The 24,143-nt window shown below is 44.5% G+C and overlaps 1 protein-coding gene and 1 long non-coding RNA gene across 4 annotated transcripts; both read left to right on the forward strand.

Annotated features, from left to right (window-relative positions):
• The first annotated feature begins 7,817 nt into the window (after positions 1-7,817).
• On the forward strand, positions 7,818-12,867 carry LOC114002267 (translation initiation factor IF-2-like). Of its 3 annotated transcripts, none has more exons than XR_005562441.1 (2): positions 7,818-8,160; positions 10,761-11,370. XR_005562441.1 is itself a non-coding variant. In XM_027748170.2 (2 exons), exons 1-2 carry the CDS (start codon positions 8,133-8,135, stop codon positions 12,816-12,818), a joined length of 360 nt encoding a protein of 119 aa, XP_027603971.1. In that variant the 5' UTR covers positions 7,818-8,132; the 3' UTR covers positions 12,819-12,867. The 3 variants fall into 3 exon arrangements, 1 of the variants encoding a protein (XP_027603971.1); XM_027748170.2 differs by lacking the exon at positions 10,761-11,370 and adding an exon at positions 12,487-12,867; XR_005562440.1 differs by lacking the exons at positions 7,818-8,160; positions 10,761-11,370 and adding exons at positions 11,452-11,853; positions 12,487-12,867.
• A 1,788-nt stretch (positions 12,868-14,655) lies between these two features.
• LOC114002268 lies at positions 14,656-22,942 on the forward strand. The gene is made up of 3 exons (XR_003545814.2): positions 14,656-17,370; positions 18,474-18,543; positions 21,212-22,942. It is a non-coding gene; the product is annotated as an uncharacterized LOC114002268 (long non-coding RNA).
• The last annotated feature ends 1,201 nt before the right edge of the window (positions 22,943-24,143 follow it).

Genomic DNA, 24,143 nt, shown 5'->3' on the forward strand with positions numbered 1-24,143 from the left:
CAAAATGTAACAGAGCCTACCCAGAACTAAGTTGGCTGGAAAGCCCTTAGCTAGTAGAGTGGATACAACTCTCATATGAGTAAAGCAGTCTTCACTGGATCAAAGATAATTTATGACAAAAGCATCTGAATTCTCTTAGGTACCTGGAATAGTTACTGTAAAGTAAGTAATTTCTAACCCAGGATGTACTGTAGAGATGAGGCAATATTTTAAAAATCTTTCTACCCTAAAATATAAATGTAAGGAAATATGAAACTATTTTAAAACCACAAATGTTGTATAAACACATAGATCATCTTCTGTTTTCCAAGTACTTTACAGTAGCTCTCTCAAGCTTCTTTTATCTCTTAAAACCTTCTCCAGCTCTATATTGGCCCTTCAGCCTGGTGCATATGTTCCATGGACAAAGTACTTGTGTCCTCTCCTTCTGATCTTCATCACCTTAAGCCTCACTTCTACCTACAATTCAATACTCTGCACTTTCCATCCTTGCCAGACTCACATGCCTTACTTATCCCCAGTGGCTTGTGTTTGCCTCTCTTGGCTGTAGCTACAAACTCATATATGCAGACATGTCAGTGTTTTTAAAGCACTGTGTAAAGATGGTGCTTTATACTAAAGACAGATTTGAGTATCCTTCCTCATTCCAAGCGCCATCTCATTCTTCCAATAGTCCCATTCAATTCTGTGGGCCAAATTTTGTCATTCCCTTTGTCATGTAGAGTAGGATCTCAGCCTTTGAATAGTCCCACTGATTTAAATGGGACTTATTCACGCAATCAGCCATTAGTAAGAATGGAAAGAGGAGCTGACATTATATAGTAACATTTCTAATACATGTCTTCTGATGGCACAGAACAACCTGATAATGATGAAACTTTTACAAAAATGTAACTGTCTTTGCTTTTTTTTTTTTTTGACAATCTAGAAAAATCCTCGCTTCTGTGAATGATATTCCTTTTACAGAATATTATCCAAAGTATATCACAGTGATGCAATGAAAGTTCAGAATATAGCAGACCTATGAATCTGTTTTTACATTACAGTATAGCAGAAATGATACATTATCTAGTAGAAGGAATGAGTTGTCTACAACTGTTTAACACCAACAACCTATCTATTCACTAAACAAAGTTATGATAAAGAAGAACACAAATAAATAAATATAGACCTAGCTCACCAAAACCACATACAGGTGTAAATAAAATGTAGCTAGTTAAAAATGCATTTATATATATATTTTACACAACATTTTAAAGTAATCATACATTAACATCATTAGTTTTCAGTACACAGAAGCATGAAGCCACTGAGCATCCTGAAAACTAAGAAATGCAGGGGAAGGCCTCCAAACATACAGGAATTTAATGTTTGAAATGGTCATATATGCTGAATTAATGCAATCTCTCTGTTGCAGACCCAACCAAAGTTCTAAAATAAAAGAGCTCCTTTAAACAAGCTCTGGTGAAAGAAACAGATCTGTTAAAAATAACACTACAGGTGCCACAATATTATTGTGTATATACTGCTGCTGTATTTTTAATAGTCACTCATTCCTTTGGAGAGCAACTTGTAAAAGAATTATTCATTCTTTCTGTGCATACATTTCGAGAAAAATTCACCGTACTTTTCCAAATTATTTTCAAAGTGTACACACACAGGATAGGATACAAAACTTTTCTCAGGCTACATTTGAAAGCTTGTCAGCACTCAGAGCTAAGGCCTTTAATCCCAGGCTTTAAATAATTTAGGTAACACTTGATTACTCCATTGCTGGAACGTCAAGCTCTGCAAAACCTGAGTAACACAATATTTGAGGGGAAAAGAGAGAATACTCTACTATAAACACTCAAGTAAAATACATTTACTGCAAACAAAATGTGAACTGCAGCCTGATGTTTGCAATGCCAATTATGGTAAAGCACCACTGAGGCTGCCCTCCAAATAACACTTTATTCCAGTTTCCACTAACAAAACCCTTTAGTGAGCAGTTCTTTGGTACACTAGTCGCAGCTTGCATGACACAAAGTATGATATTCAGACGGCTTAAGGAACAGCTTTTCCTTATGTTCATAATATTTAATTATATACCTTAGCTAAAATGTGCACATCGACTTCAGAACAAAAAAAGTCCACCCCCCGCAACGTGACACAACACACACACATGATTTAGTCAGGGAAAAAAAAAGTTTTTTACCTTTTTTGTGGACTACTTTTTTTCTTGAAAGAACAATTTCATTTTCTCAGGTAATCCACAGGGGATTCAATATTTACTGTCTCTATACATTTGCTAAATAAAAAAAAAATAGTACAAATATCTTTGTTCTCTTAGGTACATCTTTTCTTGTTCTGTTAACAAAGTCTGAACTACAATTTTTCAGTTGTGTTCTCCACTCAAAAAATAATTCGAGTCAACAAAGAAACTTCTCTGTACAAAGTTTTTTATATAATTTTCATGGGGGTAAGAGACATGAACATCATAACGTGGGCTGTATGACAATCTATGCATATTTCTTTACATAGACACACCAGCTTATTTAAGAATATTTAAACAACTCAAAATTTTATCAGAAGGCAACAAAGAAGAAGAAAAAACCAAACAAACACCTCCCCCTCCGAATTAAATTATCACTTATTAGGTCCTTTAAGATCCCTTTTCGCTGCTGCCTTTGAATCCTTTTTTGCACGGAGGAATACAAAGGTTTTCTCTTATATCCATTAGTTCCTTTTTCCTCCAAAGTGCATCGTTTAGCCCTGTGCAATACGTAGTGCCAGAAAATCAAGATCAACAACAAGCCCACAATTACACTCAGCAGAGTCAATAAATGGCACATTTGACTCTCTCTCATACCATTTTGATCCAAGTCCTCACACAACTTCTGCCCTGACACCTCATCCATCAGCTCTTAAAGCCCAAGAGCAGCACCCCACAAGCAAACCTCTTCTCTCCTATGCCATCTCCAGAGTTGAGGCCCAGATGAGAAACAGCCTTATCTTCCAATATAGCAAGGATACACCTCTAAAATCAGACCCTGGCAATTTGACCTAAAGCTATCCTTACTTGCAAAACAAAGTCTCCATCATCTTCAGAGCAAGAAGGAAAGAGAGTGAGAGGGAAAACAGGGTTGGGGGTAGGGGGGAAAGTCCAGTCCTCTCTGACCTGATTGGAAACTTTGTTGTGGCAAAAAGAAAAAAAAAATCTCTTTGGCCAGTTGAGAAAGTGCCTATGGTTGCTCTTGTATTGGGAGGGTCTGTTCAGGGTTTCTCAATCTTCTTTTCTCTGTCTCTCCCCCCTCTCTTTCTCCCTTTCTCTTGTTTCAAAAGGGGCCTCTGGTCAGCGCTGATTAATAAGTGTTTTTTGTTGTGAAGTGTTGAATAATAGAAGATGGCCAGTGACCCAGGAAAGACTAAACCTTGTGCTACTTTATTGTGGCAAGCTGAGAAAGGGGCTTTAGGACAGAGACCCCAAGCACTGACCCGCACACATCCTGTGGATTCCCTATTCATTCTCACAGCCTTCCAGTCGCCCAGAGCTCCCATTGTTTGCCAAGCAACAATGGAGATTTTACACAGAAAGTAAAGCTCTCTTCAGATTCTTCCCTGATGTTTTGCATTCGGGGAAACAACCATCCTTAACAGGTTTTTTTTCCCTACACTGAATTTCATGAAAACTCTTAGGATTTGGGCTTTTATTCTCATTACTCAAGACTTTCTCTACAAACCTAAGAAAACAAACATTTTCTCTTAATAAATATTTTTTTTCTTTTTAATTACACAACATATTTTTCCTGACGTATACTTCTTCCCTAGCGATTTAAGGGGAAAAGTGAGGTTTATTTTCTTCTATTCCTTAGCATATCTCAATGTTTTAATGCACACAACATATCACTGTAATGCGTAAAAATAACTGTATTCAAGTATACTCTTTTTTGAGTGAGAGACAACTGGACAGTGGTCCTTCTTTCAAAAAAAAAAAAAAAATTGAAAGCAGAAAATTGAACCCTCTTGGTTTATTTCTGCCCTGATTAGGAAAGCCTAGCTTTTATGTCCTCAAAGGCTGGCCTTTTCCCCACACTCCAAACAAAGAGTTTATCCACAGCCACCAAGGAGGGCAAATGCCATTCCATAGACTTGCTCTGATTTACCTGTAGGGTCCAAACCACATTTCTCATTCCAATCTAGGCATTTATTTGTACTCTAACCATGTGGATAAAAACTCTTGCAGCTGTCAAGCCTTTGGGTAGAAGAACAGTTAGATGGATCAAAGGCCTCAGGATCTCAGAATTTTGTCTAATTGCTTTCTCTGGCCTGTTATAAACAGATTTTCATTCCTCTATGGAATCCACTTACACATGTCACCAAGTGGCTAGTAGGTTTGGGTGTTTGGTTGTACCTTGCATTTGCAGGTTTTGTGTCTTCTTGTGAATTTACTAGGCATTAAAAAAAAACCCTACAAACAAACAAACAAACAAAAAACACCAAACAAACAAACCAAAAAATCAAGAGCACACACAACCAACCAAGACCAGGAGGAGGTTGCAATCAATAGGACAAATTCCTGTTAAATTGCTAAGAATGAGATTTCTTCCCCCTCAGTTATTTGAATTTATAACTGACTGAACATTTTTATCGGGACCATTGGTTTTTCTCAGCGTTTACACCTGCGTAGGGAGGTCTAGAAATCCACCCTTTGGAGGTGAGGAATAAAAGACCAGTCTGTCAGAGAAACCTTTAACAAGTGAAGGGGGAACAACAGTCTTTATTAAGGATATTGGGTAGCAGAATTACCTTGGCGGGGGCGGGAGGCGTTGTAAAACATCCATGTGCAAAAAGCTCTCAGGCTGAAACCCTTTCATCGGTGGCGAGGGGAGGGGGAGGCAGGGCGGGGGCTCGCAAACCCATTTGTCAGTGCCACGGAGGAGGGGTCGTAAAGCCAGCGGTGCGGAGGGGTGGGCTGCCGGTGGTCCGCCAGCCCCGCACACCCAGCGGCTGATGCCCAAAGCGGGACGTGGCTACAAGTGCGCTGAGCGCGCCGGGCTCAGCCCCGGGGCCTGCCGAGCCCCCGGCCGGGGCGGTGCGGAGCAGGGGACCCCGGCCTTTCACTTTCATGCCCACCACATCAGTGCTAGGAAGAAGGGAGTGGGGGGAGGAGAAGAGGGGGGGGGGAAGGCAAGCGCCTTACCGTATTGTTCCACTGCCGAATTGATATGCTAATTCCCCTTGTGAGGGAATCACAAAGAACACCTTGCACTTCTGAAAGACTTTTGTGTCCTGGACGGAGAAGTTTATTATCAACTAATTAGCAACAACTTCTAGCAATGAGTAGGGTTACATTTTCATAAGCTTTGAACAAACATCCTGAGCTGCGTTGTGTCAGGATGATGGGCTTGCTAAGGAAAATAGAGTCCTAAATCAGAGAATGAGCTTTAATAATTAGCGCCTGCTATATATGGAACCTCTGTCGACGTAGGTCTTCTTTCGAGGCTTTTGATTCACGTTGCTTCCAGACTTGCAAAGGATCATGACAAGCACTCTACAAAACAAAATCTTACTCAGGGATGACTAGCCATTTTTTCCTTCATATTAAGGCTCTTTTCTTACAATTGAAGAGTATTTTAGACTACCCGACGATGCACCAAGGATAATCAGTATACGAAGAAGCTCAGTACAATTAAACGTATTCATGTTAAATACTATTTTGAGAGGCTTGTTGTAGGCAGTCTAGCACTTCGAATATAAAAATTGTCTGGGAAAAGGGAAGGTCATATGTGAAATTACAAAAAGGAAACACCCATAAATTTCACAGTTTTTCTGTTAGTTGTGGGATTGGGGGGGGGGTGTTGGAGTTTTTGTTTCTTTGATTGTTTATTTGTTTGTTTGTTTTATTTTTGGTTTGGTTTTTATTTCTGTGACACTCTTACTATGATCTTTCCAAAGAAGGAGGACCCGGTCTCAGTACTAGTTTAGTTCAGTCCTCTTCCTCTGGACTTCTTGTATATTTGGAAGCAAAAGCATATGCTGTTTCCTTGGTTGACAGCAAAACTAGGAAAAACCAAGAGGACTTTATTTTCATCACTGTAGTAAGTGCTAATTATTTTCTTATTGACTTCATGCAATCAGAATACAGCAGAAAAAAAACCCTCTGAAGGTAAGGACGTTCTCGGGTTTACTGATAATTCTTATTGACTGGAAACAGCATACTTACAGCTTCACATTATACTGGGGGGGTTTGGCTTTTGAGGTGTGTGATTTGACAGAGGGAGGAGGTGGGCGGGAGTGTCCTAATCAGTACTAGGCTGTTTGCGGTTTATACATGGGGCTCCAGTGTAGCGTTCCAAAACCTGTCCTGGTCCTGAGGAGAGCACTGAGGAAGCTGCAAACCTTGGGCCTGTACACAGATGCAGAAGAAAGCAGATCAACTGTGGCTGCTTTTGCAATTCACCTTATCCTCTGCTACAGAGTTCATTTAATGGGTAAACACGCTCTCCATCACTTGGTCTCTTTCTGTCCCCTTCTCCAAGTGAATTCATTTGTTTAAAATCCTAAAAGGTGGTATAAGGTCTTATTGAAACCCAGCAACGTAAGGGGTGGGAGTGGATTAGATTCCTTCATTTCCTTTTGGTAATCCCAAATGCAGCTATCTCTGGTTCCTTAATCTCCTCTAGAGTCGGATTACCACCCATTTGAGCAAGTGCAGCTGGAATTAGGAGATGACAAGCATGCAAAGAAAGTGCCAAGAACTCCTGAGGTGACCAAGATGTTGGGGTTGCCCTGGCCACCCCGCAGTGCCCAGGGGTCCCCCAGGGCCCCAGGCCATGGAACAAGGAGATGGTGGGTGGCCCTGGGCCGGGCAGTGCCCATCAGCCCCCGGCACGGACCGGTCTTTCTTCTCACTGTGGTTCCGCAGCTGGAGGGCCACCGCTGGGTCACTTTGGCACTTCATTTGCCTCATGACAGACTTCTGCCAACCTTGCGGCTCTCTGACATGGCCAGGCTAGCCACACTCTGCCATACATGAATATATATATATATATATATATATACGTGTGTGTGTGTGTATATATATATATACACATATACACACACATACACATGGATGGATGTTCCCACATTTGCCAGAACAAAGAACTGACATAAAATAGTCTGTGAAATGTGGAGTAAATTCAACCTTGCTTATGCATTTCTCTGTCCACCTGGAAAAAATCAGCCCACATTAAAAGACGTGTATGTGTGTGCAGTTACTTTTTGAAACAATCCCTCATATTTGATTGAAATGGAATATGCTACCATGTATATTTAAGATTAAAGCTTTATTTTTAAAGGCCTGTAATCCTTTCAAGGAGATTTTGTTGATATAAGACTTCATCAGAAAGTAATTGTGGATTGTATAGCTCTGACCTTTGGAGAAAGCAGGGTGCAGGTCTGCACAGATGAGAAATACTGTGCATCAATTTCTTGGGAAACCCCTGCAGACCAGCTAAGTATGCATACAAGTTCAAGAATTTATTTAAAAGGTTACAATTAGTAGTTCAGTCGTCAAAGTTGAGGATGTGGTATTTTTATACTGAGTGAAATACATGATTTAAATATACTTAAAAAAAAAATAAGGCCAGGCCTTCTACACAAATTGGAGGCAACTAAATGCTCTTTTGTGCCTGCAGCTCTAAGGAGGCTGTGATGCATGTGAAGGAAAGTGACTGACTTAACTCATTGGGATTCAGGGAACGACCTGCCCTCTTTTGGAAAAAAAAAAAAAGAAAGGCAAGAAGAAGAGGAAAAGTAAGTGTGTATGTGTGTGTGTGTGTGTGTGTGTGCATGTTCGTGTTTGTGTATGTGTGTGTGTGAGAGAGAGAGAGGAGAGAGGAGGGGGAGACTCACACGGAGTCCTGCTTTTCTGAGCTGAGAGCTGACGGTTCCTAAGCAGAAAGTATTAGGAGAAACACAGCATCTTGTCTCTTTGCTGCATTTACACAATGAAATCACTTCTATTTTTATTCTTGCTAACCGGCTGGTTTTGCTTGAATCCACTCCGAGCGATGGACAATGGGAACGAACAAGTACTTAAAAACAACTAGACAAAAAAAAAAAAAAAAAAAGGAGGAAAAAACCCAAACAAACCCAACCACGCTGGGATGAGGATTACTCACTTTAGCGCTGGCTGTAAGTACGAGGTCTCTTGCTGTATTTCAGAGCGATAGTGACAGGCTGATGTTTAGGTTGGTGTTGCTCCGGTTTGTTTTGATTCTTTGTTGTTCTTCCTCTTTTTTTTTTTTTTTAATCTATCACCCCCTCTTTATCGGTCTATCAGTCTTCTGCCGACTTACTGAGATAAGATAATAAAAGCGGGAGAGGGGCGGACGGCTGAGCGGAGAGCGGCGCGGCGGCAGGGCAGCAGCCGGGGGTGCGGGGCTCCGCGGGTGCGGAGGATTGTCCGATGTTGGCAGTGGTGGGGACAGAGGACTGTTTTCGGCATCAGTTTGTGGGCTTAACTGGAATGAAAATGAGCTTTTTTTTTTTTTTTTTGGCACGGGAATTTGCACGCCTGTGTGTGTACATAAACATCCGCAGGCAGCGCGATCTGCTCGGGTCTGTGTAGTGCATGGTGCGTCCGCCCAGCTTGAAGGAATGCGGTGGTCAAAACAGCTTTCCAGATGTTTGGTTTTTTGGAATTCCAAACCCCCCCCCACACACACACACACGCTCCTCAAGTGTACGTGTGATAGGAGTACTTTTCCCTGGAAGGATTTGCTTTAAATAAACTAAGACCAGAACTGTCTCCCTCTCGCCTAGCCTAGTTGCTTTTCTCCCCCTCCCTTTCCTCCTTTCTTTCTTTATTTCTCTGAGAGCGCTCCTGGGAAAGCGGATCGGTTGGAGGGGAAGGCTTTTGAAATCGTGGGGGAAAATGTAAGAGAATTGAGAGGGTCCGGACTTTCTTTGTGTGGTGCTGAAGCCGCGGAGCTGCTTTGTGCTTTGGAAGGAGAAAATGGCGAGTCCTATTGTGCTTAGGCCATTTTCTTCCGGTACAAGGGTTTTCCCCCAAATCTTAAACACTTCAGGGCTCTTTTGAAAGAAATCTCCCAGCCTACGAAGTGTGAATGGCTTCAGCTCTGCCTTTTCCGCAGCGGGTAGCACCTCACATTCGAGAGATCCCACACATTTCTCCTTGCAGGGCTAGTGCACAATTTCTAAAGCTGCTGCATTCAGACCCTTTTGCAGCGGAGGGGCTATTTCAGCTGCTCTTTGCCCGCGTTATTCAACTCAGGAGAGCAGGTTATGAGAGAAGTGGGGACTGAAGAAATAACATTACGAGACCTGTCCTTCCTTTTAAATGCTAAGGAGCAGCGTTGGCCAATTGTGTGTGTGTTGTGATCTGAGAAAAGATTCGTGAACGACGGTCTGGCTTTTCCACTAAGTTATTTAAACTTTATGTATACATACATGTATGTGCACGAGACAGAGAGCGTATCTGTGTGCGCGTGCATGTAGCCACGTAGTAAGACCTTTCTTTTAGATTCGGAAAGAGGCCATATATATGTAAACTGAGATTTTAGAGCATATTTAACCAGTATGTGCAAGGTATTCTAGTTGCAAGGTGCAATGAAAAATATAGTTCGCAATGTTGTCGGTTCTTTTCAGCCCATAGGTAGGTACCAGTTACCAAAAACCACTTTTGAATTTCCATGTTAATCCATTTAAGGAAACAAATGAGAGTCCGAGGTTTAAACACCCTTGTCCGATATCAACCACTTCCCATAAAATGTGGGCTTGCCCAGGCGTCAGTGATTAAAAGCTCTTTGAAACAGGAGAGCTATCGAATAAAACCCAAGAAAGGTAAATCCTCACCACCACCACCATCACCACCACCTTCTTCTAAGGTTCTGAATTTAAAAAAAAAAAAATAGCATTATCAGTGATCACAACAAAGTGAAGATGTTGGTGGAAGTGCCCCAGAGGGGCCGCAGACTCCCCGGCCCTGCGGTGGCGCGGGCCGCGATGGTGCGGAGGGGCGCGCAGGGCCGCCCGCACGGTCGCGGGAGCAGCGCCCGCTGCCGCCGGAGGGTCAGGACCATGGACAGGGACCGGGAGCAGTCGGTGTCACCCCGGGAAAAGGAGGTGAACGGGGCTACCTGCCCCCACGGAACGCCGAAGGTCGGGTTGATCTGTTTTTCTTGCTATCCCTTTCGTGTTGCTGCTCAAGTTTCTAAGCAAAAGATTTGAGAAATTACATTTATAATTCTCCTGCAGGAGAGCAAGGTCTGTTAAAATGCCATGACAGGGATTTCTCTTCTTACTGCCCGCAAAAGAAGTAAAAGGATCTCTTCATTCTACATACGATTGCTTTTTTCCCTTCAACTCCGAGCCAAAAATAAATCTACTGCTCGGATCGGCTGAATGACAGTGGTGTAAATTAAATTGATTTTATCAGTGACCAAGTTCCACAATTGGAAAAATTAAATGCCACTTTGACAGACAAGGATAATATGGAACAGATCTATAAAACAGCTCCTTTGAACAACAACAACATCAACCCAACAGGAGCCTAGATACTGGCAATCCCATCTTCTTCATCCTGCTCCGTTATGTCACATCATCTAGTTTACCTTTCTGCAGAACCGAAATGATTGAAACCATTGTTCGATGCAAAGGGACTAACAATGATGAGTCATGGACTTTGTGCCACAGCAAAGGCAACAGACATGATTCTCAGGCAAATTTCTTTTTTTATTTTGATCTCTCTTCTAATTGGATTCCCTTTTCAGATGCACTTTGCGACACTTTCAACCCGCCCCACGGCTCCAGCAAACTCAGGGCTGAGCTCCGGGAAGGACAAGCTGCTCTACCTCCACCTAAGAATTGCACAAATACAACTTCCAAGTGCTTTAGCCAGGAAAAGCCCTAGTTCTGCACCTGCCACCGGCTTCCCAAGGCGAGAGGAGGCCTTGAGCCACCTCCGCGCTTCCTGCATGCCCTAGTTCGGCCCGGCTCGGCTCGACTCGGCTCGCTGCCCGCTCGATGGGGCCTGCCTGCCGCAGAGACACCGCGTAGCTCCGGGGCCGGAGGAGCGAGCTGTCTCCGCACGGACAGCGATCCGCTCTCGCCCGCTGCCCGCCGCTGCCTCGCCGGGACGGGCACAGCGGAAACAAAGCCCGTGGGGCACGGCGCGGCCTGGCCCGACTCCGTCGTGCTCCCGGCCCCTTGTCGGGCTCCGGGGTGCTGCGGGCGGGAGACTGGGGCGGTGAGGGACCGGGGGATGCGGTGGTGCCGCAGTGAGGGGGGTCGCCTGCCGTGCGGGAAGGATGACCTCTGGGTGAGCCGGCGATCAGGCTCCTCTTCTTCGCTATGACTGTACAAATTCATGTGACATTGAGGCTGGGGAGGTGGGAGGAAGGCGGGGGAGTTGGGGGAGAGGACCCGGAGGGAAGGGGGAGGGATGAACTTTCTGCCGGGCTCGGCTTTTCACACCTTTCTCTCACGATGATGCCTGAGGACGTTTTGGGAGAGAGTGGCTCGGCGGGGTCCCCTCCGAGCAGGTCCCCCTCGACCTTGAAGGGACCCGGCTGGGCCGCCCGGGTCTGGGATTGTGCCGGGTTTCAAGGACACGGGAGATGATCAGGACTTTGGGAGCCAACATCTGCCTGGCTGGTGACGTCAGCAACCCCGTGTAATCCTCTTGTACTGAAGGCAGATGCCTTATTTGTTTGGCTGGAGAGGCATTAATCCCTAATTCTGGAGCAGCAAGCGAGGGGGAGAGACCGGACCGCTTCCTATCCCCCGAAAGCAACTAGCGGCACTCTCCTTCTCTCCTGCTCTCCGCGGCTCCGACTGGGCGGAGGAGCCGTCAACCCCCGGCAGGTTTGACCATTTTCTTTTTGATTATGATTTTTTTTTTAGTATTCGGAGTGGTTTCATTTTTCGTATTTTTATTTGAATGGTTGGATTTCCCCCTATGGATTTAGTTCTTTGCTCTCGTACGCTCTTCAAGCCGAGAAAGAAGGGGGAAATGCTGCTCCCCACCCCCCTCCATACCCTTAATTATTTTTTTTTTTCATTTTAAGCTTTCCCCTGTGCTTGCTCTCCGGGGATTTTGCAGCGGCGGGCAAGGAGGTTGCTCTCTGCGATTCCCCGCGGCTGGCCCCTTCCCACCTCACTGCAGAGACTCAGATGCCCGCTCGCCCCGGCGCTGCGGTGATGGGCGTTCCGCCTTGTCTCTCCTCGGCCGCGGACCGAGCAGCCCCACAGGCTCGGGTCTGGCCGGCCCCAGATCCGCGTCAGTCCGTGTGCCCCCCCTTCTCTTCCCTTCCCTTCCCTTTCCTTCCTCCCCTTCCCCTTCCCTCCCCGCCCTTCCCCTGCTCTGACTCCCCCCTCTCTTCCTTTTGTCATTGGCAACCGCGCGGCGTGCGGGCTCCCGGCGCCCTTCCCTCCCCGCCTGCCTTTCCTCTCCTCCCCGCCTGCCTTTCTAACGCTCTTGCTTTGTCTGTTTTCCAGGCGGCCGCACGCGGGAGCTGCGGTGCCGAGGGGGGTCGGAGCCGTCTGCCCAGTTTGCCCCCAGATGCCCCGGCAACCTACGGGAAAACCTCTGGGAAGCCCAGCCCGCCGCAGGAGACCGGGCGCCGCCGTATGCAGCCGCAGTACATCCCGCTTCGCCTCCTCTCTCTCTCCCGGGCCCTGGGGCCGAGGAAGCAATCGAGGTCAGCCGCCCAGTTCCCGGGGTCCGGCCGTGGTCTAGCCCGCAGGGTGATGCAAGGCGCCCGGCCGCTCTGCTTCTCCCCGGCGCGCCATCGTCACCGAAAAGGAATGGTCCCCGTCCTGAGCGGTGAAACATGGCAAAAAGCGTAATAATAATAAAAAAAGCTTAGGCTGATTTTATTTTTTTAAAATTATTGTAATGACTTCACCCCTCATTTCCTCACTCGCCAGTTCAGTGTAGGCAGGCCAGATGGGCTGCCCAGGCCCTCCCGGGAAAGGGGCAGGTGCGAGTGAGTTAAATTTTTTTCCGCTTTACAAAGAAAGATGACACGTCCTGGCCTTTCATTTTTCATCGCCGAAAGACCTCCCTCTCCCCCCTCCTTCCCCCGGCCGAGAGGAGCGGGGATGCTCTGGGGGTGAGGGCTCCTCCCGCCCGTGCTCCAGGGAAGCCGCAGGACTAGGCGGACCGAGGCAGCCGGAAAGAACGGTCATCCCCCTGAGCCAGGGATGCCAAATCACAGACGTCGAGTCGGGGAGAGCCAGCTCCTGTATTTAAAATCATGCGAAGACGCTGGTGAAATTAGAGCAATCACCTGGAAGTGTCTAATAGGCACACGTTTAATTTCTCTCCCCCTTTTTTTTTTTTTTAATCCATTAAATACATATTTAACAGCTTCCTGAGCATTGCAAACAACAGACCGGCTAGTCAGAAAATTCGAGCATGAGTTATATGCAGCCCAGGCCAGGATGGGACTAGGGCAGAGGGAAATCACCGGGGTTTTTTCGGGGATCAGTTGCTGTTCTGCTTCCAGAGAGAGAGAGAGAGAGAGCGCTCTAAGGCTCTGACTCTCCGTGTTCACAGCGGACCTTGATTTAATGTCATACAATTAAGGCACGCGGTGAATGCCAAGAGCGGATCCTCAAAGCAGCATGAAAGATCTCGCTAGAACACACCATAACAAAAACGTTAATACTAAAAGTAATAGAAAACTGAAAAGTCAAAAAAAAAAAAAAAGGAGAGACAAAGCAATAAAGAGCTCGACAACCTGTACTCACCTATGGAAACCGAGACTAACTAGGACTGGCATACTGATCGGCGCAACCCGGTGGAGAGATGTCACTGCCATGGGACGGGCGCCCGCGAGGGCAGCTGTCATCAGCAGGTAACGGGGCCGTGGGGGACTACTGGAGCGTTGGGGTAGCCGTGGTGGTTTTTCAAGGTGGTGGTGACTCGACCTCTTGCTTTCTTGGGCTGAATCATGTAAAGTCGATTAATGGGAAATAAATACATTTTCTAATATTATCATCGCGAGGATTGTTCTTTGCGCATCGCCCAGCCGGTAGCTAGGGGTGCCCGCTCGGTAGTGGCTCCTCCTCTTGCGGGACTTCTCTGGAAGCCGAGGAACGCGGGCCCTGGGGCAGTGGCGCGGTGCGCGAGAGGCAGCAGAACATCGTCTGTGCCGCGGGCCGGCAGAGCCATGTGCGGCGCTGGTGAATGGGTGCGGGAGATGCTGGATGTGCGGCGGGGACACTGCAGCAGAGACGTGTGCGGAGAGGCAGCCGGGACGCGCGAAGAGGAGTGTGCGGCGGTTGCGAGGGGGAGCGGAGGAGAGTAGAGTACGGGGACGGTGTGGGGAGGCCGGCTCAGAGCGGTGCCGGTGGGCAGCGGAGCGGCGTGCGGACTTTTTGCGCGGGTCTGGGCGGCAGGGCAAGGCGGCGATTTGCGAGCGCGGAGCAGGGGGCGGCGGCGGCGGCGGGGTAGTGTGTGCGGGGCAGCTTACGCGCGGGGGAGGGCGGCGGGGTGGCGGTGGCATCGCGCTGTGCGCGGGGGCCGGGGCGTGTGCGGCCAGGGGCACCGGAGAGGCGGCTCCGGTGGAGACGACGGCGGTGGCGGGGCCAAGCCGGCAGGTGTGGGGAGGGGGCGGGGGCGGGGACGGGAGAGGCCGGGGTCTCCGCGCCGTCGGCGGCGGAAGTCTTTGTTCCGCGGGGCCTCGGAACAAAGGAGCGGAGGGACCGAGAGGGGGCCAGGTGGGGGCCGGGACCGCGGCCGGCGCTGTCCCTGGTGCTGGCAGCGTCATCGAACTCCCGACGCGGGCGGCCAGGCCACCTGCTCCCGGTCGTGCAGACACGTCCCGGTGGCACCGGGTGGCCCTCGTGATGGGAGCGTCCCCGGCGGAAGAAAACCTAGCGTCCCTGAGGGTAGGGCAGGAGAGCGGTTTGGCCTGCGCGGTGCACAGACGCTGCCCCGGCGGAGTCCTCGAGCGGGTCCCCCGGCGCATCCCTCCCGTCGAGTCCTTCCAACCGCCACTCTGAAACAGCCAGGGTGGAAGCAAGTCCTGCGGGGGCTCTGTCACGCTCCCGTCCCGGCTCCATTCGCGGCCATCTGCCGCGGCCTAATTCTACTCTGCCGTCTATCAAACGGTAGCCACAGTCAGCCAGGGCAGGGGATGCTCTCAAACACTAAATAAGGCAAAACAACTAAGAAACAGCAATAACTACAAGAACTATAAATGATAACAACACCATCTACCTGAAGGTCGTAGAGCTTTGTCCTCTTTTCTATTGCGCTCAGGAGACAGCACTGACTGCAGTGGGTTTTTTACCAAAAACTGGATTGCAAATTGGACTGATCACCCTTCTCTGCAAAGGGATAGAAGAGGAGAAATCTTACTTTTTCCTCAGCCTCTTCATTTCCTTGTAATCATCCTTATGCTGCCCAGTAGACAGACGAAGTACATGGGCTACTCCATCCTTTCTCAGCTCAGAGAGCTGAGGATGAGTTTTTCTCAATGCACTGCCTGCTCCTGCCGTGCCACATAGCTTCTCTCATTTCTTGATTTTGAGATGCCTCTTCATATATACACATCTACCCACACATACATATGCACATTTGCACATTTTCTATGTACCCTCAGATTGCTCTAATTTCTGTGTATCATTTCTTCTTGTTTATGTGTTCTTTGTAAGACCCAGCACTTCGCAGGATCTCAGGAGAGCCATGCAGTAAACAGAGGAAAGTCCATCTTCGCCTGCTCATGTGTGGGCCAGGATGATGCACAGCCAAGGTTAACCCTCATACAGGTAGAGAACAGGGAAGTCTTTTAAATGTGTTTTGTCCTGAGCAACATGAAGGACTCAGCTAAACTCTTTGCAGGATTACAAACGTGAACTGACTACCCCTGCACTAAGGCATTATCTCCACCACATCTCATTCCTTCTTGTTTTCTTGGAAATCAGTGCTAAAGCTTTGTTATAAACATTCTATGCTTCCACAGCAAAAGAAACATAAATATGTAAGTGAACCTGCTACTGCCAATCTCTCAATGTAATTTTATAAATATTTCTTACTGCTTGGAAAGAAGTGGAACTTTGGAATAGATGGAGGTTCTTTTGGAAAGCTTTCAGAAACAGGGAACCTTCCTCCCTTCTAAACTACAGTGGCAATAATAATGGTGGTGACGATGATGATGGAGCACATAAAAAATGGATGTAAGGAAGGTCTGAAGACCCAGCTGATGAACTATGCCATCTAGAGCCATGTTTCCCCTTCTGATGTCACATCTCTGCCGTAGGTTGAGGTTATGGCAGCGGCATCTGAAAGTAACCTGCATTTAATATTCACCACTTGCCTTCTTACTCCAAGAACAGAACAAAACCCTGCTCTCAGCAATTTTTCTTGGGGGTAGTCTGATTTCCAAGGCTCCTCACGGAGAGGAGCAGGGAGCACTGCCTGCCAGCCTCTCCTTGAGTTAGAAGAACACACCCACGCCCTCCCACTACTCCCTCCCCCTTTTTTTTTTTTTTTAAATTGTTTTTCCTTTTTTCCTCCTTAAGCGACGCCTGCCCGGAGCCATAGGGGCAGAGCTCGGCCCCGGGACGGCCGCAGGACGCCCCCGGGCGCTGCCCCGGCGGGGCCGGGCGGGATGCGGGACGATGCGGCCCCTCCGCCGGCACTGCCGCGACCCCTGGCGGCCGCGCACCGCGCATCGCCCAGCGCAGCGCAAGCCCCGCTCCAGTCTCGCTCAAACCCGGCGCGGCAGAACACGAGAAACTTCCAAGTACGAGCCGTTTAGAAGCAATGTTCCGAATCAAAAATAGCTTACAAATGTCATTCTAAAATGTTTTGCAACGTAGAGCGTGAGAAGCGATCCTTCCATGCCTTCCCAGTGGGAATCGAGGCTATCTGTCTCATGTAGATTCAGATCTGTAGAGTATCATTTGTGACACGAAAATATGGAGGGAAATGAGCTACTACCTGCTTACTGCAGCTGTTGAGGCAGTCTGGGGCATCAGTTTCACTCAGGGGCAAATGGTCCTACTGTAGCAAGAGGCAGACTCAAGGTATTGTCCAATTTACAGACACAGGCCAGTCATTTTCAAAAAGTTAAAATTTAGTTTTTGAACTGGGATGATTAGACGCCAACATTTCATTTTATTTCACTTATCCTGTACTCAAGGTGGTGGCTAAGAAAGGTGTAGAGCACAGGTAAGTCAGGCAATAAGCAAAGCAAGCTTCCCAGCAGAACAAGCACTGTCCCACTGTCTCCACCCTGAAGGGCTGTTCAAGCAGCAGGATCTTCCCACTGAGAGAAGCAGAGGAGAAGCAATGTGTCTGGTGCTTCAAGGCCTGGTGCACCGCGATGACTGCCACACGGCAGGAAAGTGGATGAGCCAGCCAGCAAGGTATGTAATGAGATTAATTTTCATACTCTGCACGAAATTCCCCACATTTCTTTTGTATTACTTAGCTCCTCTGGTACTGATAAATTACCACAATACTGAGAAGTGAGAAGAGTGAGATAATAGAGATAGTAATTTGCAGTCTAATGTAAATTAATTTTTACTTAATCAGGAACTGCTTTACTAGCATGGTGGATATTAAGAATACCACACTACTCTATACTAAATGTTTGTGTGTCAGATGTAGTCTTATAAAAACCTGACTAAAGAAGTCCCACAATCAGAAAACAGGGAAGAAATACCAAATTTTAAATATGCTGTTGGTATAAAATATTTTAAATTGTAAATCAAGGACAAATTAATTAACAGGAGGAACCTGTTAAATTAACTTGGTGTACTGTTTATACTAAGGTTGCTTTATAATTTGCCATGTTAAAGTAATTCTGTTTATTAGGCGGTGAAGTACAGTTTGCATGTTAAATAGTATTAACTAAAATACACACTCAATACTTGTACAATAGTACTTAAAATGTAATCTAAGGTTGTTAACTCCATCACTAATAAGTTTTGTATAAATTTTTTGTACAAGAAAATGCAAGATGAAATACTCTGTTTACAGCAACTAACTAGTGTATATTTGAGCTGATCTTAATGAATGCAGTTGATAAAGAAGTTAATAAGCAAGGCAATAGTATTATTTTCTTAGAAATTTTAACAGAGAATAACATAATTATTTGAAGTATTATTACAGGACTTGGAACATGGAACATACATAGGTCTTTCCAACTTCAGAGGGTTATGGCCCAGCACTGTGATGTCATTTGGCACAACCTGTGTAAAACAACTGTTCAGTCTTTTCTGAACCCAAAACTTACTCCATACACTATTCCTATCTCACAAACTAGATCTAGTAGAGGTGTTGAAAGTATTTTTGGACCATTTAAACCATATATTATTTGATTTACTGTTATACGTCTAGTGTATGAGACAATCAACTGAGAGAACATTTTTTAATGAATGTACAGGTCTCTGTAAAAATCTCTTACCTTCACGCTGTTGTTTTTCAAACCTAATTAAGAACTTTTTGCTATTTGTCATTTCTTCAGGTAATACATGCTCAGCCTACTAATATTTGTGGATAAAATGAAAAGAGCAGCTGTGACAGGAAAACTAAAGGTACAGTCTTTAAATTTTTACCATCAATACTTCCAAGTAATCTGCCAGACTGGGTGAAGTCCATTAAAAATCAAGGACACAACTTCTTTCAAATTAGAAAAATTCAAATATGTCTGACTCCTATTAAATTGAACAGAGGAATAAAAATTATTATGTGGCTGTCACTAATTAAAGCAATAATTAGTGAGATGTTGACCTATTTTAAAGATTTATAGTTCCTCTGTAGGGGATTCTAAGGGCCAATCAGAATAAATCATTTCCTTGAAAAGAGCACCAAAATCCCAAAAGAAACAGAAAAATCCGTGGGTTTTTCTTCTTTGCATTTCTTTTGCTCAATTTCAAACAATTAAAATGTCAGATTCCCCACATTAGTCAAACCGGTGACATCAGCTATAGGTTTCAGGTCATGAGTATTTAAGAAATACATAGAAACCTCTCAGGTAAAAAGAAAGAAGTGTTAATTTTATCTTGGTAAGTGTAAAATCAAAACAATATATGTGCCTGTTCAGACAGATCTTCTGCACTTATATGTTCACAAACTTAATTTTAGTAAGCTTGACTTTTTAGCAAGATGTTGCACTCTTAGATCAAGAGCCAGGTTTAAACATGCATGGTCAAGATTTGAAGCACAAAGGGTGCAATACACATTTCAAAAGGAATTCCATCCTTCCCTAAATGAAGTCTTGATTTAAGATGGCGCTGCAGCACATACTGCAGTCCCCAGCTGTGCTTCAGATCCATAGCTACGTACCGGAATACGAGCCCCGCTAACTGCCAGGACAGGACAAACACTTTGGGACTGCTGAATCCCTTTGAACTCAAGGTTCATACTACTAACACAGCAATGGGTCTGACCAAGGTCAGTGTTCACACTACACTGTTAGTGCAGTCAATTAAATGCATCCAAGGGCTTCCTAATAATATAGACGCAATAGAAATAGAGCATTAACCCTGCATAAAGAGAAATAATACATAATAATAGCAGAGTTGGCCCAGAAACACTTTTCTGTATCTATGAAAAATGTAGGATTTCTGGAATACTGTGTGAGAAAGAACACAATCACTTTACGGAATGGGAATAATAGAAACAAAACAAATGTTGCTTGAGAACACGGAACATCCTGGCCTGGAATGAATGAAACTATTTCATGTTGTAAGTTAGGACTGCAAGTGTCTGGAAGCAGAGGGAGGAAGAGGACTTGGGGTATTATTTTGTTGCATAATATCTGTATGCTACATGTGTGATATACACCTGGAAAAAAAAAAAAAAAGCTAGTGGGATGCTATTAGAGGAAATTATTTTATGCTATAACCCTAGATGTAGGCAAGCTTTCATTGGGATTATGTCGCCCCATTAATCGTGATCAAGCAAAAGGCTACTAAGATAGCAAAGAGGATGAAGAGTCTCCAATCATGATCTGATCACAAGAACTTGATTTGTCAGCTCAGCAAAGTGAAGTCAGAGGGGAAGTATGACAGCTCTTGGCAAATATCAGAGGACAAACAATGCTAAGATAGGCAAAGAAGTAATTGTACTACTAGGTGCTAGCACTAATGTTACCTCGAAAAAAAATCCAAACCCCTAACCCAAGCATAAATGGAACTAAATTAATAAATAACCTTCTCATAAGCTGGTAGAGGACAAGAAAAAATCATTTGAAGAGTGAGTAACAGAATTCATTTACTAGGAAGAGTATTCTGACTGTTTTCTGCTGAAATCTGAAAAAAAAAAATAGAATAGGTCTCAGGCTGGATCAAGAAAAATATTTCTTGTGTATTTAGGAGCTCAAAATCTAGGACATTTTTAAAATAAGAGCATGTTTTGAAAGGGAATTAGAGAAAGAACGAGAACAAAAGAGAAAGTGAAAGAGGAAGAGACAGAAAAAAAAGGACAAACAAAGATAAATAGGAAGAAACTGAGAAAAGGAAGGAAGAGAAAGATTTTCAAATAAAAGAAAATGTTCACAACAAGGTGTTTTAATCCATTAATTCAAGGTGAATTTTTGAATTGGGTAAATTAACAAAATGTACAATTTCACTGCTTGGTTTCAATGAGTCAGCAATTTTTTCTTACACATATTATTAAAAAATTCTAAGTGCGCTGCTATATGAACAACCTCTGTTCTTCCTTGAAGTGTTCCTTCTGTCACTATGCAAAACTTGCATAATAAGATACACTTTAATATGTCAATAATATTGTAAGCTTACAGGAACAGAAAATCCAGCTATGTTACGGCTGTCCTAAAATTACTGGAAATAAATTCTCTAAATCAAAGGATTCAAAAGCTTTTTATTTTTTTTTTTTCATTTTTCTGACTTTAAGCAAAGAGATAAGGAAAATGCAAAGATGACTTGTTTACAGGTTTTGTAGATTGACAGAAGAACATTTAGCAAGGTTATGTTATACTAACTGCAAGCAATCAAAGAAACACAGGTTCTGGATGTTTATGATTCGGAACACAGATATATTGTTTTTGTCTGCGTGGTGATTTGCATACAGGCATATAGAGATTAAAAATATGGATAAATCAATGCACCCCAGATACCAACTATGTTAACGTTAATCCATTTTCAAACAATTAGCAGTCCATAAAGGCATGTTACATCATGTTATAAATTTCAGCAATATATAAACTTTTTTTTTTTTTTTTTTCTCTCAACTTTGGAGACAAAGAACACATCAGAGAAAAGACACCTAAGGATGCAAAATCTTAAGGAATCCTAAATACAGGAAAACAAGAATTAGAAATGAAAACACCCGACTGTTTTTACCGTCTTAAACTACAGAAAAACACTGCCACCTCTGCAGATACAACACATGAGCCTGCAAGATGAAGGCTATTCTGTGGCTCACGTGTGGATGTGAAGGAACAAAGACTACCCAAGCTCACCTGCATGGAAACTGTGAAACTGCCTGGAAAATTTGGGGAATACTGAGCTGAGCATTTTATCAGGAAGACTGCCACCGATTCTGAGTCGAAATGAAGAATGAGTTTCTATTCAAACTTAAGTGAAGAGAAATAATTCTGCAACCTCAGAAGTTTATAGAGCAATATGGAGAAGCACAGAAAGGAGACAAATAGTTCAAAGTACAATAGAACGGTGAAAACTGCTTTTTTTTTATTTATAATGCATTTTCTTCTGTTGCCTGTGCTCATCCTTTTGTGTTCAGCTTAAAACAGTTGTTCAAACAAACTTCTTTAACATTTTGTGGGCAAACACAAAAATCAATAGATTTTTATGTCTCCACGTGCACATGGTTTTGTTCAATTTATTCAAGCACTCACCCTCTCAGAAAGTAAGAACAATTTTGTCCAGCAAGCAAGAACTACAAACAGGTCCCAAGTGATTAAGGGTTGGCTTTGAAGAACCTTTTTCTGGTGAAAACTTGTCAGCAGAAGCTGTGTTTGTTGGATTCTTGACCGCAGGATATTTCTTCCTTGAGCCACATGAAGTAGGATGAAGGGCAGAGGAGACAGTGATTTGGGATAAACCTGGAGGACTGAGACTGCAGTTCCAGCCCAAAACCTAACTTGAAGGAGGGGATATGAGTCTGATAAGGAACAGGAGGACAAATCTTTCCATCTTCTTATATGTGCCCAGATCTGGAATTTAGAAAGACCAATAAAGGCAAGCAGTAGCTAAGTACAGGCAGGAAAAGGCAATAACAACTCATCTGAAGCAATTACAAATGTCGGAGCTAAATCAGAAAAGCCCTATCAGTGAAAGAGAAAGATGGCTGATCTTTCAAAATGCTCCTGAAAAATCCCTGCAAAATAGGCACTAGAAAGCTGGCTTTGAATCTGCTAGACTTACACAGAAATTATTGTGTCACATATAGACTCCTTACCTAATGCAATACAAATCAATATAACACACACAGGTATTCCATGTTTCCTCATCCAAAACTCTGCATTTCCCTGTCATGTTTCGGGGTTTGCATCCTGTAGCACATGATTCCTACATTTTCCTTAATTTTAGAAACCTAGCAACCTAGTCATACTAGCAACCCCTCTTCTGTCTGAGAAGGACAAGGCGGGGTTTTAACCATCAATGCTGCTGAGAGGTAGCAGTAAAGCTGGGGGAAATGAACATTCTACCCCTAGGGGGTATGGATTGGAGCTGGAATGCCCAGGTTACACACAGAGTTGCCATGCACTTCTGTCCTTTCTGAGAGCTGAAATGTTTAGAAAGTGATTATATTGGCAGGGAGGAATTAGCAGACATCACACTAACAGATCGTGCTTTCTGAATGTTCTAGAGGAAAAAGCTAAGGAGAGGTGGAGAGGTTTTGGGGACCAAATTTAGCAGAACTGAATTCCCTACTTTTTCAGTTTGCTTAACAGTGAGAAAAAACATAGCAAAATAGGTATGTTAACAGGGTCAAAAATTGCCTGAGCTCTCCCAAACAAGCAGATTCAGAAAAACAAAACCCTGGAAAATGCACAGTAAGAACTTAAGAATTTATCAAGATGAATACAGAAAGCTAATATGACACTCTGTACTTAAAAATCTTCTATATTCTCGTTTCTGATTGCAAATTATTTAAAAGGTGTTTGGAAAGCATCATTGTTTATGGAAAAAAAATCTGCATCTCTAAAGAAATCAGAGATTTGTAGACAGGATCGTAATTTATTATTTCAGTATACCACCTTAGGGGTGCCCAGCTACTGGCAAAAGTAATTTTAAGAGTTTATTTACCCAATTTTGTTTCATTTTTTTCCTTCAAGTATGATTCAGTAGGCCTGACTACCATTCCTCCAGACAGCTCCGAGGAGGGCTAGTGAAGACAGCAGGGAACGGCAGGGTCTGCGGAACCTTGCCAGCAGCCTCAGACACTCTCAGCAATTCAGCCAGACAACTAGTATCTAAATTCAACAATATTCACAGTCTTCCATCTGATGGCGGGTTTTCACCATGGAGAACTCCAGGGAGAGTCATTTGCTGGTGTGAACTCTAGGGATAGTCACTTGCTGGTAAGCCCACCTTTCAGTGCTAGTACTCAGTCTAGGCTTCAGTGACTACCTATCTAAAGATCTCGAGATGCGCCTACCCTGGCAGGAGCAGATAAGCACATATATATACACATCATTCAGCCCTTTGGCAGGTTGTGTCCCCATTGTCAGGGTTTGAGAAGCACCAGTACAGCTTATTTAAGTTCCAGCTGAAGTTTCTTAATTCCCAGCATAAGAAAGCTGTGACCACCACAGTACCGGTTATTAGAGAAGCTGTCTCGTTCAAAATGATTAAGTATTTTTGCAGGTCAAGCACTGTGGCAACACAGATGAGCAACATTAGAAACATTACATATTCATGTGATTCTCTCTGCTGTTCTCTATTACTTATATGATACAACTGTTTTTATAGCAAAGTAGGGGCAGTAGGGACTACTTAATTGGGATAGTCTAACGTATGGACAATTGTTCAAACCACAAATTATCTAAATTTTGTATGGACAGAGATGGATCTTAAGAGCTCTGTAGGGGTCAGGAGGGCTTTGGGGACAGGCATAGTGAGAAAATCTGGAAATTCACGGTGAAGAACTCTCCCAGTTCACTATAGCATTGTTATAAACTGCTCAGCCTGTGATTTTTCCCTTT

The sequence above is a fragment of the Pipra filicauda genome, unplaced genomic scaffold (assembly GCF_003945595.2).
Source record: "Pipra filicauda isolate LSUMZ 115617 unplaced genomic scaffold, ASM394559v2 scaffold138_size1969278_pilon, whole genome shotgun sequence".
Lineage (NCBI taxonomy): Eukaryota > Metazoa > Chordata > Aves > Passeriformes > Pipridae > Pipra > Pipra filicauda.

What these genes read in the sequence shown, in the direction of transcription:
- LOC114002267 (XM_027748170.2), top strand. Translation starts at nt 8,133, where the DNA reads ATGAGGATTACTCACTTTAGCGCTGGCT. An exon ending in TACTCACTTTAGCGCTGGCT is followed by an intron (nt 8,161 to 12,486) that starts GTAAGTACGAGG and finishes TCTGTTTTCCAG; the next exon opens with GCGGCCGCACGCGGGAGCTG.